The 19,089-nt window shown below is 40.5% G+C and overlaps 1 protein-coding gene across 4 annotated transcripts in view; it reads left to right on the forward strand.

Moving 5' to 3' along the window:
* Nucleotides 1-19,089, forward strand: part of ARHGAP29 (Rho GTPase activating protein 29) — a 205,482-nt gene that overhangs the window by 167,068 nt on the left and 19,325 nt on the right. For 3 of the 4 annotated variants that reach the window (XM_089677292.1, XM_089677293.1, XM_089677295.1), the window contains 7 exons: nt 3,944-4,134; nt 5,722-5,891; nt 5,980-6,105; nt 6,180-6,278; nt 8,374-8,537; nt 8,749-8,937; nt 16,909-17,046. In XM_089677292.1, the coding sequence (XP_089533418.1) occupies nt 3,944-4,134; nt 5,722-5,891; nt 5,980-6,105; nt 6,180-6,278; nt 8,374-8,537; nt 8,749-8,937; nt 16,909-17,046 (1,077 nt within the window). The remainder of the gene's footprint in view (nt 1-3,943; nt 4,135-5,721; nt 5,892-5,979; nt 6,106-6,179; nt 6,279-8,373; nt 8,538-8,748; nt 8,938-16,908; nt 17,047-19,089) is intronic. The other variant, XM_089677294.1, reaches the window with a different exon arrangement.

The following is a 19,089-nucleotide window of genomic DNA, read 5'->3' on the forward strand; positions in this document are numbered from 1 at the left end:
GAAGGCATTTTCAAGAAGATAACTGAAATCTTTTTGAGGTGTAATACATACCTGGAAATGTTACTCTTAGGCTAGGCTAAAAAAAAAACAACAACAAAAAAAAAGTAATCGGTCTGTGGTTTTTACTGCCCTGTAACCGCCTACATATAAAATGATATGATGGCCGCTCAGGTCCATACATATTGCTGCAGCCAAAATGCTTCATCGTGGGTCAAATTTAATTTGGCATGCTGCCTTGGAAGGTGGTGCTGCTGGCCAAACCTGCACCAGCACATGATGCCCCTATACCCATATGAGACAGCAAAAGTTTTTGCTTTTTTTGTAAAGCTGAACTTAGTTTAACAAGTGAATGGCTACAGGTCAAGTGCTATTTTTGGTTATTTACTTTAGCGTGTCCTTATGTTTTGGCATATATTCAAGTAATGTAGCAAAAATTTGTCTGTATCTGTGAACTGATGGCACCCACTGCTCATATTGCATGAATAAGTTTGTACATAAGAATTAATGCCACAAAAGGAGAATAGGTAGCTGCTTTTTCTGTGAGTGGGATGACTTCGGTGGCTTTGTAGTGAAGCCAGCCCATTCAGCAGTGAAGTTAGATGGAGTGCTACGTTAAGCTTCTCCTGGGGGAAATATCCAAAGTGGCCCTCTGCCAAAACTTTCTCTGTTAATAACTAGAAGTCCACTACTGTCTTAAAGCTGGCTGCATTAATGTTGCTTTGAAAACAGAATACTGATCCAATGCAGTTTGTTTAATCTGCCTTGCTGGGAAGATAGACACATGTTTTGGAATAAAGATGATCCCCCATAGTCCTGAATCAGGATGAAAAGTAGCAGTTTCCTTTTGAAACTTTTCCAAGGACATAAACCCCCTTTCACTTCTGTATCTTTCTACATTGTACTGTGCTCTCCTTCCGTGCTGAAGGACTTGTACAACAAATATAGTCTGTGTGCTTCTGAGCTGTGACTGTTGAACCAGTGTTCTCTCTTGTAATAAGTTAATTATTTCGCTGAATGAGTCTATTATTGCTTGGTTGACAATCTGTTAATCCGTGAGTGCCTTTCCCCTAAAATCTTAGTCTTTCAAAGTCTGGTACTTCTGGCCAGAAGCACGGTGATCCCCTCTTAATGTCCATGGGGCTAGGGGGCCAGTCTGGTGGGTCTCATAAGGCTTTATTAACTATTTTGTAGAGATAGAATGCAATTTGGTTTAGAGCCAAAACGTGTGCGTTGTTTTATAGGAATGTTAGTATTAATATACATACTGTGGACCAAGATATGGAAACAGGAACAGCTTTGAGTTTGATTGGATTCGATTTTGATTTGCTAAATTGTAAAAGTAAATAATGTTGAAGGATAACTTTTTAAAGATGATCCTTTAGTTAATTTAAAGCACAAATTAAACCAAAATTTATTTTTTTTCTTTCTGTTTTGGTCAGAGAGGGGAAACAATAGTACCCCTATCAGATTTTTAGTACATTCTGTGACCCCCGTTGGGAATGACCCCTTTCCTCTCAAGACGGGGAAATTTCTTCAGTGCACACAGTCTTCAACAGAACACTTTTTTTCAGGAAAAAGGGCAGGGTTGGAACTTCTGTCAAGTTATTAACACTGTCTTGCTTCTTCCTGTCCATATGAAAACTGCCCCTCATTTCTTGTATCAGGAAATCTCCCCAGTGGGGTCATGGACAACCAAAAAGAACTTGACGGAATATTTACTTTTTCCAAGTTTATCCAAAGCTGAAGTTGGGTTTTAGGTGGTAAAATGGTGCCGTGTAACATCATGACTTAGCCTTTAAGACAGACCTGTTATTTTGGCCTTGCATGTCTTTGTTATATGTACCCACAAGATGTTTGGTAGTCTGTTGCCAAGTGTATATGATTATCTCTCCAGCTTCATTCCTGTAGAAAGTAGCACTTGGTCACTAACATTGCTGTAGCAAAAAAGCATTCAATTGACTAAGGACACTGTTTGAAAAAAATAAGTGAGAACATATTTATCTTGTCCCAGTGCTAACAGCAATTCAAGTACTGTTCCTTCCCGGGCTGTTGCTGGAGTGCTATCTATACAGATATGCTTCCAAAGCCTTCCCTTATTGCATAAAGATGTGTTTACACCCATTGGGTGCTATGTCACTGGGATGAGCTGTCAGTCTGAAGTACCCCTGAAATAGTGTGAGAATGGTGCAGAAAGTGTAATTTCATCTTAATGTGCAAGCCTAATTTACTTCGTGCCCAGTGTGCAGATCTTACCTAGGGTACTGCATTCTCTGTTGTCCTTTACTTGTTTAACCTACATTTCTGTAAAGGTGGCTGCCCCCTTCCAGTGTATCAAGAGCTTACTTTTGTTCAATGTCTTCCCTGTTCTATGTATTTTGTGATCTGCAAAAATCTCTGTATGGATTGTTATAGAACATCCCAGCAAGTGTGTTACTTTGTGGTTTATTGGTTTTCACCAACAAGAATTTAAGTTTTGGTGTTCAAAAAAGTAGCATAAACCTTCTCCCCCACCTACTCAGACCCCTAACATTTAACTATCCCCCCACACTAAACACTAAAATGAATCCTTAACAGATGCCTAATCTGCCATTGGCGTTTCTCTCCTAGGTGTCAGGCTGATCCAGTGGCTTTACATTTTGAGTTGTAGACTCAACACAAGTACTGTATATAGATAAGGAATTCTCACATTAATTGTTTCATGCTTTTTCCAGATCTGTTTTTCAGAAAGTATTGATGACTGCCTGATGTGTGTTGTTTTTTGTTTGTTTTTTCTTTATAATCACCTAACCCAAGCCTGAACGATGGCCCTTAACTTTTACTTGAGAGCAGGCATAAGATCAGACACAATGTGTAATACATTTATTATCCAGAAAACCTTCTCTATGATTTAGTTTCACTTTGTTGCTGAGGTCTACATTTCTCTGACTTAATGATGACGTTTTATCAATGACCCTTCCACTTTCCAATGAGAGTGACTATACTGCCAAGAAGCATTCATAAGGGACAGTGGCATGACATTTGGTGGAATTTAGTTAGGAAAAGCCAAGCCATAACTTCAGCTTTTAACCTTTGTTAACTTTTACCATTAACCTGCAGCTTGGCTATAACCTCTCAAATCATCTACCTAACCTTAATGTGGTTGTAAAGGCTATTTTTTTTTCTATTAAAATAAAAAAGAAGTTATACTTTCCTGCTCTGTGCATTGTTATTGCATGGAACAACCCCTTACCTCCTCTTCTGGAATCTCGCTGGCACTGTCTGCTTTCCCTTCTTTCCCTGAGAGTGCCCCCTCAGCAAGCCATGTGCTGAGGGGTCACTATGTGGACACACTCCTATGCCAGGGTGTGTGCATCCATAAACACACAGCATAGCTCTGCCAAACCCCAATACCTCACCACCCACAGGAGTTGACTGACAGCAGCAGGATTTAATGGCTCCCACTGCCATGTGTCTCATGTGAGACCAGTAAGAGAGGAGAGCAGTGCTGCAAAGGGGCACAGCAGCAGATCGAGATAATCCTGTTTGGGAAGGGGTGATGGAACAGGCATTGGAAGGTATTTTACCTTACAGCAGAGAATATATTAAGGTAAAAATAAACTTTTCAGTTTATAACCACTTTAAACCTTAACATTTTCTTTAAAAAACCAAAGTTCCTTATTGTGTGTCTGAAATAACGAAACAGTGTCTGTGATGAAATTATGTGTGGTGGGCAGTTGTGTCCACAACACATAGCAACAGGGTGTTCATGTGGTCTTGCAAACATATTATTCCGAAAAGGACCATCAATAAACAGAAAGTAGACATAAGTAACTTCATGCACCAGCGTGTTTACATACTTTTGTGGTTAATTCTTATTTATATTTTTTTGGGTACTGAAATTGTAGGAGTTATTTTTTCTTTTAGAGAAAAATGTTCTAAACATCTGAAAATCCTCTTTAAATAGGCTACAGTAAACCTGTTCCAGATGCAGCATGCCCAGGTGGTATCTTTGCCTGTCAACTGCCAGTCCCTCTGTGAGAATGCCAAACGTTACGAACCAGGGCAGCAATTTTCAGAGTTTGTAAAGAACTTGCCTAAGGATGATTGTGGTATTGAAGTTAGGTCCTGTGAAGCTCAAAATCCACAAATTGGTCGGTAAGTCAACCACATGGTGTATGCAGTTTTACTACTGTCATTATGTCACATAATATCTATCTGTACTTGAACAGCTGTAGTGGAGAAAGGGCTGCAGAGAAACAGGTACAAACTTATGTAGGGGGATTTGTTTAATCTGTATCACCTGAGGCTAGTCATTTCAGTGGGTATATGTAGGGGTCTGCAGCCGCGGCTCTCAGTCACCGGGTCCCGGTCAGTGATTACTCGCCAGCGCCTGGTGACTGCTGAGCATCTCCGACAGTGAACCACAAACACACAGCCCCATAGTAAAACACACCCAGCACACAGTTAACCCTTTGATCAGCAATCATGTTAACCCCTTCCTACCCAGTGCCATTAGTACAGTGCAAGTTTTTTTTTTTTTCTTTTTTTTAGCACTAATCACTGTATTGGTGTCACTGGGGATGTCAGTGACACCAAGTCAGTTCCCCCCTGTGTCAGAATGCCCACTGCAGTCCCACTATAAGCCACTGATCGCCGCCATTACTAGTAAAAAAAATTAAAAATTCCAGTATATATACCGCCATTTGTAAATGCTATAACTTTCACGTAAACCAATTAATTTACACGTACTGGGATTTTTTTTTTTTGGCAAGGACATATAGCAGAATACATTTTGGACTAGATTTATGATGAAATTTGATTTTCAACATTTTTTTACTGCACATATTTAATAGCAAAAAGTCAAAAATATTGTTTTTTTTTTTCCCTGAAAATTGTCTTTTTTCTTTTTTTTTTCTTTTTTTTTTATATAGTGCAAAAAAAATAAAAATGCACAGGCAATCAAATACCACCAAAAGAAAGCTCAATTTGTGGGGTGGGGGAAAAGGACATACATTTCATTTGGGTGCAACGTTGCATGACCACACAATTGTCAGTTAAAGTAAAGCAGCGCAGTAACACAAAAAATGGCCTGGTCAGGAAGTGGGGTAAATCCTCAGGAGGGCAAGTGGTTAAGTGGACATACTTCTTCTCGCTTGTTTGGCAGCTTTATATAGTTTTAGTTGCTGCTTCTAAGATGCCATTACAATTGCTATTAGCCTAGATTGGTCCTCTTTGATCTTCTTTTGCATGGCCAAGTTTGGACTGTTCTATCAAAGGCAAGGCTATCTGCTTGAATACTGAATGGTTGTGGTTATGGAATTGTTTATGCACAATTGCTTCTTTCGTTAACTGCACAGCATGGGTTTTCAGTGCAGGTGTATACATATTTATTTATCATAGTAGTTAGCCTAATGCTTTGCATTAGGCTGGGTCAAGAATGATCAATGTTGAGGGGTCCAATCTGCTCATAGCAGTGGGTCAAAGGTGAACATTCCTCTTTCATGATGCACCCAAGGTTTCTTTGTATCATTTTCTGATAAACAGTAGTTTGTGAGCTGTTCTCAGACCTGAATTGTATGGTTACCAGTAGCAGATTTAAACATCATATTGTATTGCTTAGAGACCACACAATCTGACTCGTGGGCCTCATTTTGTTTCCCTCTGCTACAGACTGACCATTTACTATTAATACATAACTGCCAACAACCTGGGCAAACATGCATGTTTTATTTTCACTCTTAGGCCTCTTATGCCAAAGGAAAAACAGAACAGTGCACACACCTCTCATGGGAACCTATCTCAAGGATCTGCTGAATATTCCAATCAATCTCCTGAGGATCTTGGCAGTCCTCCGTATAGTCGCTCTCAGAAGATGGGGCAGAAAAGATCAAGCAGCAGTACTGACATTCAAAGTATGCCTTTATAACTCATAACTTAAATGGCTTTTTAACATGTTAAGTTGTAGCTTATAACCTTTTATTCTGGTTTCCTCTCCTAAAGCAGTAAGAGGTCCACCGTTTAGGTCGTGGTCTGTTGGCAACCAGAGTGGTGGCATGTGCAGTGATTCTGAGAGTGCAGGCGGCAGTAGTGAGTCACGATCTATGGATTCTCCATCTGCTAGTCCAGGTACAGGTTGTTCATTTATAGTTGTTCAAGGAAAATCATGTCTATTATGTGGTAATTACAACGTTTTGTTATAGGTGACTTTAAAAGGCGACTTCCGAGGACACCATCGACTGGTACTATGTCATCAGCTGATGATCTAGATGAGAGGGAACCTCCGTCACCTTCAGACAATGGTAATTTTATCTTCCTGCTTCCTTTAACTAAAGCGGAACAATGGTTTTACCTTTAAGAAAAAGATGTGCTGCAGCAACTGAATACACTCTATTGCCAAAAGTATTGGGACACCTGCATTTACACCCACATCAGCTTTAATGGCATCCCAGTCTTAGTCCATAGGGTTCAATATTGAGTTGGCCCACCCTTTGCAGCTATAACAGCTTCAACTCTTCTGGTAAGGCTGTCCACAAGGTTTAGGAGTGTGTCTATAGGAATGTTTGACCATTCTCCAGAAGCGCATATGTGCGGTCAGGCACTGATGTTGAATGAGAAGGCCTGGCTCTCAATCTCCGCTCAAATTCATCCCAAAGGTGTTCTGACGGGTTGAAGTCGGGACTCTGCAGGTCAGTCAAGTTTCTCCACCCCAAACTCGCTCATCCATGTCTTTATGGATCTTGCTTTGTGCACTGGTGCGCAGTCATGTTGGAACAGGAAGGGGCCATCCTCAAACTGTACCCACAAAGTTGGAAGGATGAAATTTGTCCAGAATTTCCAACCCCACACCATAATCCCCCCTCCACCAAATTTTATATTTGGCACAATGCAGTCAGGCAAGTACCATTCTCCTGGCAACCGCTAAAACCAGACAAGTCCATTAAATTGCCAGACAGAGAAGCTTGATTCATCACTCCTCCAGAGAACACGTCTCCACTGCTCTAGAGTCCAGTGGCAGCATGCTTTACACCACTGCATCTGATGTTTTGCATTGCACTTGGTGATGTAAGGCTTGGATGCAGCTGCCCAGCCATGGAAATCCATTCCATGAAGCTCTCTACACACTATTGTTTTGCTAATCTGAAGGCCACACAAAGTTTGGAGGTCTTTAGCTATTGACTCTGCAGACAGTTAGTGACTTTGGTGCTTCAGCATGTGCTGACCCCGCTCTGTCATTTTACGTGGCCTACCACTTCATGGCGGAGTTGCTGTTGTTCCCAGTTGCTTCCACTTTGTTATAATACTACAAATAGTTGACAGTGGAATCTTTAGTAGCAAGGAAAGTTCACAGATGGACATATTGCACAGGTGGCAATTTATCACGGTACCACACTTGAGTTCACTGAGCTCCTAAGAGCGACCCATTCTTTTACAAATGTTTGTAGAAGCAGTCTGCATGCCTAGGTGCTTGATTTTATACACCTGTGGCCATGGAGGTGATTGGAACACCTAAAGCCACTGATTTGGAGGGGTGCTCCAACACCTTTGGCAATAATGTGTATAACTGCATCTGCCATTTAATTTCACCTAGCTTCCTGTGATGGTGTGGTAGTGATGCTGCACTGTTCCTGAATTCAGACAGAGTTGCCACTCACGCAGGATGTGCCTGCTTACACTGCAGTGTGATCAAAAAATGTTGCAGGAGGTGTGACAATCAGCATTGTCACTGCCAATTCACAATTCTATAGCTAGGCACCTGGCCACACCTGTCCTGTCTATTGCTGTCTGGATTGATAGAAATGCCTCTGTTGCTGAAACCCTTCTACTGTGAGCTGCAGTGTCTGGGATAGGAGCATTTAAAATAATGTAAAGGAAGTTTTTGTGGATTACATAGTAATTGTATTTGTATATTCGGTGCACAGACTTTTTAAGGGAAGGAGGTAAAAATGTTACCGCTATAAGTCATCTTAGCTGTTTGTGAAAGTTAATCTTTGGTCACATTAAAACGTATGACATTGATTTAAAATGAAGTGCTGGGTAAATTACTAAATACATCCATAATACAACTAATGCTTTTACTTCTTTACTTTTCACTTAAAAATAGGATAGAATAAAGTCCAGTCCAGAGCCCGAATCACCTATCTGCCTTTAAAGTTTATACAGATTACAATTTTGAAGTCTTGTATAGGAGATATGAGTCTTTCTTTCTGCCTTACACTTTGTGACCTTTTAAAATGCAGGCAGGATAGGAAAAATCTGAATCATAAAGTTTAGGATTTTATTTTTTTTTTCATAATGTTATTCTGTCATGTTGCCAATTTGGATACCAACTGTGCCTTAAGAAGTTCTTCTTTGTGTAAAGAATTTTAACCCAATGATAATTCTATGTTTTTACAGGTTTAAATGACCTTGCTGTCGAGATTGCGAATTCCCCTGGACCTTTCAGGAACACTGTTATGTCCAAGGCAGCCCAGACCCACAAACTGCGAAAACTGAGAGCCCCATCCAAGTGTCGAGAATGTGATAGCTTAGTGGTGTTTCATGGTGCTGAGTGCGAGGAGGTAAGAGTCCAGTAATTCTGGTTTGGGCAGAAAATACAAGGATACGGCACATTGCTTCTCTTCTGGAGGTTTTTTTTTATGTGTTTGCTGTACTTCCCGTCCCACCCAGGATTTATTTTCAGTACGGCTTTAAGTCAATGATTACACAATTGTTATTATTAGCCATTGCATAGAGGAACAACAGCCCATTTAGTGTGTTTCTTTATTGTAGTGTTCTCTTGCTTGCCATAAGAAGTGCCTGGAAACATTGGCCATTCAGTGTGGACACAAAAAGCTTCATGGAAGACTTCATCTGTTTGGAGTGGAATTCACTCAAGCTGCTAAGAACACCCCTGATGGCATTCCTTTTATTATCAAGAAGTGCACCTCCGAAATAGAGAGTCGTGCTCTCACTATAAAGGTAGACGCTTATCAGAGTGTATTCCAGTTTGTTTACCAACCACTGTTCCATGTAGTATGAGGATAAACACATTAAATTCAGGAATGTATATTGTTACAGCAGGCAGTAATTGTGGTCTGTTAGTGCACATGCCTTTCAACATCAAAAATTGGGATGTCTGTCTTAAAATACAGGGGCTGCCTTTTCAAACGACCTTCTTAAAATGCTTTTACCTGTTGTTTGGACTTTCCTGATTCAATACATTCTGAGCCACTGATCAGGAAGGTCAAGGAAATGTCTTTATCTGCATACATACATGGAGTTAATAAGTCAAAATATTGAAGTCAGAGAATCATGATGACAAGGGGACAATTGGCAGTTTAGTAGGAGGGTAGCAGTAGCATTCTCTATTTTCTCTTACAATATGTTTTTCTTGAGTTTTGCCTCTAATTCACTCAAAACCCCACCCCAAACATGAACACATTTAGATAAAACAGTCAATGCATTGCAAAGGCTATCGCTTTGAGATCTGAAAATGTTGACTGGTTTATAGTGTATGCCAAGGCAAAGTAAAAGAAAATGCATGCAGTATATTTTTGAAATACATTTATGTGTACCCATGTTGTATCCCTTTAAAGCCCCTGCATATAAAGAAAAATACCTGTTGATCTGCTACAAAGTGCACTCTCCTATTTATTCACTTACTGAGAATGAAGCTTATTTATCTTTTAATCCTGCCCCAGGTTTCCTGTTTCAGGGTCGCTTCTTTCTCTTGCTGCATTCTATGGAGACACCCTTGCATGAGGGAATGGAGATGTCTCTATACACTGTGTGCATCAAAAGAAACACAAAGCCCTGTAGCCTAGAATGGCAAGGCACTCCCTGCTCCTCCCTCCCTTCCCTAGACTAACAGACTTGCTGGAGACTGTACTGTCCACTGTTAACATTTTCCTGTGAAGACTGGAAGTTCAGGGAAACGGCACTGAGCAAGCAATATTTATTGCAAGTGCTGGTGTAAGAATTTTAACAGTACACTAGGGAATGCTTGTTTTTGTGCTGAGTGTATTAAGCTTAAAAAAAATTGCTAAGGAGTTATTACTATTTTAAGCCCTGTTTTGGGCTAAAAGCATACAGCATTTTTGCAACTTTTTAGCACATAGAATGTCAATTTTACAAGCATTACTCAATCAGGGTTCAAGTGACCAATAGCAAGTCATAGCCAGATAGTTTGTTTTCAATTTTTGCACTTATATTTGTATTTCTCTTGGCAAATTACCTCCTTAGTTTTTGTTATATTAACTGGTGTAAAACATGTTCCTATTTACAATTAACTGAACAATAATTAGACTTGCAGATTCAGTGTGATTCCTGTCCCTGTCTTTATGGCTTGATTGTTTATGAAGAGAAGGGTGCTAATTTTAGCTGCATAGACACTTCTGAATTATCTGTTCTAAGTCGGCTTTGAGATGGACTTAAAGTGGAAGATAAAATTTAAGATAACTTTTCTGAAAATGTTCCTACTTATCCTACATTCCCTGTACAAAAAAAATCGTACATTTTTGGAATCCGGGACAGTCACGTGAAACAGCAGCACTCCCCAAGATTAATGAGCTGCTGCTACAGGGGAGAGGAGTGAACGGCAAAAATGGAGGGGGAAATGGGCGCCTATGGGTGACATCATAGCTCTGGGAATTCCACAGCTGTTGTCAAGCATTCTTACACAGGAAAGCATGTGCTGCTAGATCACATCACCAGACCAGATTTTTAAAAAAATACATAGATCTTTTTATAGCCTTTGCTAACACTTTAACGCTGTCTTTAGGTGTGAAAAAATCTGCTTGTACATACAGTGGGGATCGAAAGTTTGGGCACCCCAGCTAAAAATTTGTATTAATGTGCATAAAGAAGCCAAGGAAAGATGGAAAAATCTCCAAAAGGCATCAAATTACAGATTAGACATTCTTTCAATATGTCAACAAAAGTTAGATTTTATTTCCATCATTTACACTTTCAAAATAACAGAAAACAAAAAAATGGCGTCTGCAAAAGTTTGGGCACCCTGCAGAATTTATAGCATGCACTGCCCCCTTTCAAAGCTGAAACCTGCCAGTGTCATGGATTCTTCTCAATCATCGTCTGGGAAGACCAGGTGATGTCATTCTCAAAGGTTTTAAATGCCTAGACTCATCTGACCTTGCCCCAACAATCAGCACCATGGGTTCTTCTAAGCAGTTGTCTAGAAAACTGAAACTGAAAATAATTGACGCTCACAAAGCTGGAGAAGGCTATAAGAAGATAGCAAAGCGTTTTCAGATGTCAATATCCTCTGTTCGGAATGTAATTAAGAAATGGCAGTCATCAGGAACAGTGGAAGTTAAAGCAACATCTGGAAGACCAAGAAAAATATCAGACAGAACAGCTCGCAGGATTGTGAGAAAAACAATTCAAAACCCACGTTTGACTGCACGATCCCTCCAGAAAGATCTGGCAGACACTGGAGTTGTGGTACACTATTCCACTATAAAGAGATACTTGTACAAATATGGTCTTCATGGAAGAGTCATCAGAAGAAAACCTCTTCTACGTCCTCACCACAAAAATCATCGTTTGAACTTTGCAAATGAACATATAGACAAGCCTGATGCATTTTGGAAACAAGTTCTGTGGACCGATGAGGTTAAAATTGAACTTTTTGGCTGGAATGAGCAAAGGTACGTTTGGAGAAGAAGGGGCACAGAATTTAATGAAAAGAACCTCTGTCCAACTGTTAAGCATGGGGTTGGATCAATCATGCTTTGGGGTTGTGTTGCAGCCAGTGGTACAGGGAACATCTCACGAGTAGAAGGAAAAATGGATTCAATATAATTTCAGCAAATTTTGGATGGTAACTTGATGCCATCTGTGAAAAAGCTGAAGTTAAAGAGAGGATGGCTTCTACAAATGGATAATGATCCTAAACACACCTCGAAATCCACGGGGGATTACATCAAGAGGCGTAAACTGAAGGTTTTGCCATGGCCTTCACAATCTCCTGACCTCAACATAATTGAAAATCTATGGATAGACCTTAAAAGAGCAGTGTGTGACAGACAGCCCAGAAATCTCAAAGAACTGGAAGACTTTTGTAAGGAAGAATGGGCAAAGATACCTCAAACAAGAATTGAAAGACTCTTGGCTGGCTACAAAAAGCGTTTACAAGCTGTGATACTTGGCAAAGGGGGCAGTACAAGATATTAACTCTGCAGGGTGCCCAAACTTTTGCAGACGCCATTTTTTGGTTTTCTGTTATTTTGAAAGTGTAAATGATGGAAATAAAATTTAATTTTTTTGACAAATTATAAGAATGTCTAATCTGTAATTTGATGCCTTTTGGAGATTTTTCCATCTTTCCTTGGCTTCTTTATGCACACTAATACAAATTTTTAGCTGGGGTGCCCAAACTTTCGATCCCCACTGTATATATGGACCCAAATACAAAGGGTTCATGCAAAAGCTACCTTTTTTGGTGCAATTTCTTATAGAAGCTTCTTCCATAGGGTAACATATATCAAATGCTTCAAAAACGTAGTGCAACACATGAACAAAACTTTACAATCCAGTGTCTTGCGTTTTGCATAATAAAGGAAGAGTAATCCTTCTTGCCTTTGTTTGGTTTGATTTCTAGTCTGAGCTCTTTCCATAAGGTAAAACATGTTACTTTCTTCTGCTGTGGGGTGGGGTACACTTTCATTCCAAGGAAGACTTGTTTGAGGATTTGCCAGATTTCAAGCTCCAGACCTTGCGGGTGGATTTGGAGTCAGGATTGGGTTGTCTCAAAGTGGTGGGTGTTGAACTGGAGAAACGAAAGGAGCATTTCTTAACAGATAAAGAGGGAGAAGACTTTTCAGTCTGTTCTTTAGGCTTCTTTTGCTGAAGAAGATGAGTGCTCTTTCCACCAGTAGTGTCCTTGATAAATGATACAAAGTGTAAAATCAAAGAGATGTCCCTCAAAGGCCAAGCAGATCAGATGCATCTTGGATGCTGGTTCAGGAGTCCAGCAGTATGCATGTGTGCTGACAGAATACCAATACGATAGATGAGCCGCAAAGCCTCACAACTCAAGTTTAAAACTACAGCCATTTTCTCCATGCATTCTATAATCATGGGATCAACCACAACAGTGATAAAATCTCCTCTATGGGATTTTGGCTAATCAGCCATTGTTTGATCAGTAACGTCACAGCCAAGACTGAGTGAAGAGCATGACCTGCCAGTGTGAACAGAATTTTAGAGAGGTCTTCAAACCATTTATCGGTTGGATTCTTAAAGACAGGTGCAACCTCCACTGGTATGCTAGTAGCTTTAAGACACTGTTAGATCCACAGGGAGGTAGACGTCTTTTGTACAAAATCCTCCGCAAACTGGTAGAATGCTAATTGGCGCTTGGAGGTAGCTGATAGCTAGTAAGGGTGCTTCCCATTTCCATAGAGAAAGAGAATAGCGGGTGTAATAAGAGAGAATTTGCAATGGGGACCTAAGACTGGAGACAGCACTGGTAGAAGAAACTGGTTGATCCTGTAGTTTCATAGTGGCATACACCGTATCAATTAGAAACATTGTTTTTTTTAATTTGGGAGTAATAGTGATTTGCAGCTTCTCGGGGGCAAGCTCATCAGTCAAAGACTGGTCAAACTCAGAAACAGATTGTGGTTCAATAGCTGATGGCTCAGAACCCACCAAGGCCACAGGGTAAATTGGGTACAGAATCTTCAAGAGAAGGTGTAGGAGCAAGCTTCTGGCCTCTTTGTGGTCAGAGTCCACAAATAACTGGGTGATATGATCTGTAAATACTTACATGGAATAATACAAACCTCAGCTGAAAGGACAGAGGAACCTGCCACATCTGTTTGGAGCTAAAGGGAAGTCCAATGATAAAATAGACTCTAGGAGTAGAGGGTAGTAGAATTTTGAAGTTGAAGACATAGGCACCATCAGTAAGTGCGCTGCAAGCAGCCCCTGAGCTGTTGGTAGATTGGAAGCTGGGGGCACCAGTTATTGTGGGACTGTTCCCTCCCCCCTCACCTAAATTGTATTTTCAGACAATGTAATGGGTAGGAAGCAAGGCTTCAGGTACACATGAAACGTGGACAGCTGCTAGCCAGCAAACTGAGGGTCTGATGGCTTGAGCTGACCAAGGGCACTGTAGGGGGCAGAAGGAAAGGATCAAAGTTTCATGTGGCTCTTTGCAAGCAGGAGCAACAGGGAGTTGCTTCCTCAGTGCTGTATGGCAGAAACACTCGAGCAACACTGCGCCTAGAGGATGATGTAAGTGCTCAGGATTGAACAATTTTACGGGAGCCCAGTGACTAAGGTACCTCTCAGTGTTCAGCTCAACCAGACTTACAAAGCGAGCAGAGATAGGGCAAGTGCTAAGATAATGCCAGCAGCTCTGGATCTGGAAAGCAGTGACGTAGAGAAGATCCTTCATTGAGGAAGAAAAGTAAGAAAAAAAAGATGCAATCCTTCGGTAGGCGGCAGTATACCCCGAAAATTAGATCTCTTGTGTACGTCCTATACACATGAAAGAGAGCCAATTTATAAAGATTTTTTTTTTTAAAGTATGGAATTGCAGTATAATATGTTAAGACTTACTTGATTAGTAAGCCAAAATGTTTTTTTGTACAGCCAGTTACACAGCAGGTAGTTAGATTTCAGTTTGATGTATCCAAACCAGAGAAAGATGACGTGTGATTGGTTATTAGGCTTTGTTTTTGTTAAGGCTGAATACAGTTTAAATATCCAGAGATAGCATTTTGTGTTCAGTGAATGAAAGGAAGTTTATGTTGAGAAAGAAATAGTGCTGGCATTTAGAGGAGTGGAAATAAAGAGGAGTGGAAATAATTGGGACATCAGACATTTTAAGACCACTTCTAAAAGGTCGTCAACATCAGTAGCCTGTGTAATCTGTATGCATATAGTTTGCCAAAGTGCTGCAGGTAGCCTGCTTAGGGCATTATTGCCGTCTTTTCTAGGCCTAGTCTTTTGTTCTTGTGCTTAGCTCCTAGGTGTGTGGCCACATTTTTACAATTCCAGCCATTCTGGTTTGTATGCTGGCACTATTTTAAAACCCCTCTTTATTGGAAAATGCTTTGGTCTTATTTTTGTTGGACTTTTCTTCTTTGTACAGACCTGTGCATATTTCCAGACTTTGAAAATATTTACCCTTTAGAAGGCATGACATTATTTATCTGTGTACAGGCCAGGTAGCTAATTTGTTGCTTATATCTAAAGAGGAGGCATCATTTTTGGACTAGACCACTTTTTGTGATTGCTCTGGGGTAGGTGGAAATGGGAGTTTCAATCTGGGTGTTATTTTTTATTTTCTCTTTCTCAGTCAAAATAATGGCATGACATGAAGCAGTGGTCCTTGTCTCGAAACCGAATTGAGCAATGTTTGTCTTGTAACACTGTAACTGGTCACACTGGTCAACATCCACAACACCCAGAAATTGAACTGATGTGTTCCCCGCTCTCTGCTCCATGATCTGCAGCTGTTAGTGTATGTAATGCCAAAGACAAAAATGTAATGTACTTCAGCTCAGGAGACCTTAGATTTGATGCCTGGATTAGCTTTCTTTCTCTTGTGAAAGCAAGAGAACTGGTGGTTATTGGTACTCCAGCGAAAAACAAGCATTTGATCCTTGCAGAGTGGAGGAGGGGGGGTTGTTGGGTTAACTGCATGGGTTGTTTTGCATTTCCCTGGAGTTCAGCTTTAAAGTGAAACAGCAAGCAACTGTAATATACACATAATAATGCAGCTTTGTATTCATTATTACATCATTAAATATTTAAAGTGATACTGAACCCAGAACCCTGCATTCACTATATCTGGTCTCCCACAGCACACAGAACACAGAAATGCAATTATTTTAGTAAATATAAACTGCTAAATACCTTTTTTCATCAGCAGTTAGAGCAGTCATGTGTCTTCTATCAGTGGTCAGCAAAGCACTGGTTAAAGCTTGTATGAGGAGTTTTAATTTTCCCCTGATTGTCCTATAAGGCTGCAGGACCCCTGACCCTCTATCTGGACAGTGCTGATTGGCCCTGTGCTGATCACATGCACTCTCCCAAAAAAAAAACTCTAGCAATACACACCAAACTGAGCATGTGCAGCCCCCCCAAGGCTCTGTTCTATCTGGAGTTGGCATGGGGGTAGTAGAAGGTGAAGATCAGAGAAGACAGGATCAAACATCCTTTTTACACAATACAAAGGATTAACCCCTTAGGTTTCACAGTGAGCATAACAAGCATGCTTTACTGCATATACAGACTGATTTTACTGTTGTGGGTTTAGTAACACTTTAATTGACCTGGCATCGGCCTCCTGCAGTACCTATGCAAACAGGGCTGGAGTGTAAAGGAAGAAGCAGCACAAGGTGCCAATCATTTTATGACAAGAAGTATGCTGATTGCAAGAGAGAACAGTAACAGGGAGATGATCTCATTACTGTGCTGATTCTCAATTCTCTGTCCAGATGGAGGCTGGGATGGGTCCAGAACAGTTAGAACACAGGTGTCAAAGTGGCGGCCCTCCAGCTGTTGCCAAACTACAAGTCCCATGAGGCATTGCAAGAGTGACCGTTACAAGCATGACCCCCAAAGGTAGAGGCATGATGGGACTTGTAGTTTCACAACAGCTGGAGGACCGCCAGTTTGACACCCCTGGCCTAGACCCTGAGGAAGTGGGTTGAATGATGCTAGCCATAAAAGACATCTTGTGGTGAAAAAGAAGTACTGTGAGGTGGAGCTGTGTTTTAAACTAATTATGGAAACAAAAGGTTGCGTTTTAGCTTTTAATGGGCTATTAATGTTATTGTAGTATTTTTGGCTCTAATTCCGCTTTGAGTTGTTTATGTACTCTTTATTTCCTAACGTTACTGATTATCAATGATGCCTAGGTCAAATAATGACTCAGTTTGTTAGGAAATAGTAAAACATCGTGTTTTACAGGGCATCTATCGTGTTAATGGAGCAAAGTCCAGAGTCGAGAAGCTGTGTCAAGCGTTTGAAAATGGAAAAGACTTGGTGGAACTGTCAGATCTTTATGCTCATGACATAAGCAATGTTCTCAAACTCTACCTCCGTCAGGTAAATAACCTCACGGGCTTCAGTATATTGCAATACTGCTGTATATTTATGGAACGTTATTTTACAATTTTAAACTTCTTCCTTCGTAGTTTCTGTGTTCAGGGTTAGGGCTGATATTTTAAATGGGCCTAGACATATTTTGCACAATGGAAACTGACATTTTATTGGGGCCTCTACCTCATTATAATTCCCCTTTATATTGTAAAGCGCTAAGCAAACTGTTGGCAATATATAAATCCTGTATAATAATAATAATTCTGATCAATGACATTGGTGTTTTTTTTAAAGTATGTTTTTAAAAAACATTACTATTATACAGGATTTATATAGCGCCAAAAGGTTTGCTCAGCGCTGAACATTATAGTGGGAGACAGTACATGAGACAATACAGTAACAATCTAGGAGGGAGGGGATAGTGGTAAAGGAGGAAATGGCTGTGAGGGATGGAGTGGTAGGAGGAGTGGAGGAGATTGGCAGTTAGGTGAGGACGGGGTAGGCTTCCCTGAAGAGATGGGTTTTCAGGGTGAATGTGAGGAGGGTAGGTGACAGTCTGATGGATTGGGGTAGTGAGTACCAGAGGATGGGGGAAGACCTGGAGAAGTCCTGGAGTCGAGCATGAGAGGAGGAGACCAGGGAGCTAGAGAGTAGGAGGTCTTGTGAGGAGTGAAGAGTATGTGTTGGGTGGTATTTGGGTATCAGGTCGGTGAGGTAGTTTGGGGCAGTATTATGAATAGCTTTGTACGTCAATGTTAGTAGTTTGAATTTTATGCGTTGGGCAATTGGAAGCCAGTGGAGGGAATGGCAGAGGGGGGTGGCGGATACGGAGCGGTTGGTAAGGTGGATGAGTCTGGCCGCAGAGTTCAGGATAGATTGAAGCAGGGATAGTCTGTGATAAGGTAAGCCGGTGAGGAGGGAGTTGCAGTAGTCGAGCCGTGAGATAATGAGGGAGTGAATGAGTTATTTAGTAGTTTCCGGGGTTAGGAATGAACGTATTTTGGAGATGTTGCGGAGGTGGAGCCTGCATGAGTTTGCCAGCAATTGGACTTGGGGCTGGAAGGACAGATTGGAGTCTAGAGTGACACCACTTGATCACATTTTGCAAACAACAAACTTAAAAAAGGTCAATCAAATCTGAAACTTTTTTAATTGTTTATTTCTAGTAATAACAAACAATGATTGAGCTTGACCTTTCAATGTAGTCCCAGTGTAATTTGTCTACAAGGTGGTCCTGATATACAGTGCATTCATAAAGCCTTCAGACTACCTTCACTTTTTTCATTATGTTGCAGCCTGATACTCGCCGAGTATCACTCACTGGGGAGAGTTCTGTATGTAAACAATACAGATCTCTCCCCTGTCAGCTCCAGCATGCTGCTTTTTATGGCTCTGCATAGCAGAGCCACACACAGCAGCGTGCTTACATAGTAAATTACAGCACATAGTAAAACACATACAGCACACAGTTAACCCTTTAATAGCCCCAGATGTTAACCTCTTCCTGCCCAGTACTGTATAGCACTGATTACTATATTAGTGTCACTGGGGATGTCAGTGACAGTTCCCACCCGTGTGAGAATGTCTGCCGCAGTCATGCTATAAGTTGCTGATCGCCAACAATTACTAGTATAAAAAAAAAGTTTAAAAATAATAAATAAAAAAAAATTCCAGTGTATATGTACATTTGTAGACGCTATAACTTTCACGTAAACCAATTTACTTGTATTGGGATTTTTTTTTTTTATTTTTTTTAGCGAAGACTTGTAGCAGAATACATTTTGACCTAAATTTATGACAAAATTTTATTTTTTAAAAAAATTTTCTGGACGTGTTTATTAGCAAAAAGTCAAAGTTTGGTTTTTTCCCCCCTCAAAATTGTCGGTCTTTTTTAGTTTATAGCGTAAAAAATAAAAACCGCACAGGCGATCAAATACCACCGAAATAAAAAGCTCTATTTGTGGGGAAAAAAGGATGTACATTTAATTTATGTGAAATGTTGCATGACCACACATTTGTCAGTTAAAGTAACACAGCGGTGTATCGCAA

This window comes from Staurois parvus, unplaced genomic scaffold (assembly GCF_062004578.1).
Source record: "Staurois parvus isolate SC_StPar_1 unplaced genomic scaffold, SC_StPar_1.0 ptg000183l, whole genome shotgun sequence".
NCBI classification, from domain to species: domain Eukaryota; kingdom Metazoa; phylum Chordata; class Amphibia; order Anura; family Ranidae; genus Staurois; species Staurois parvus.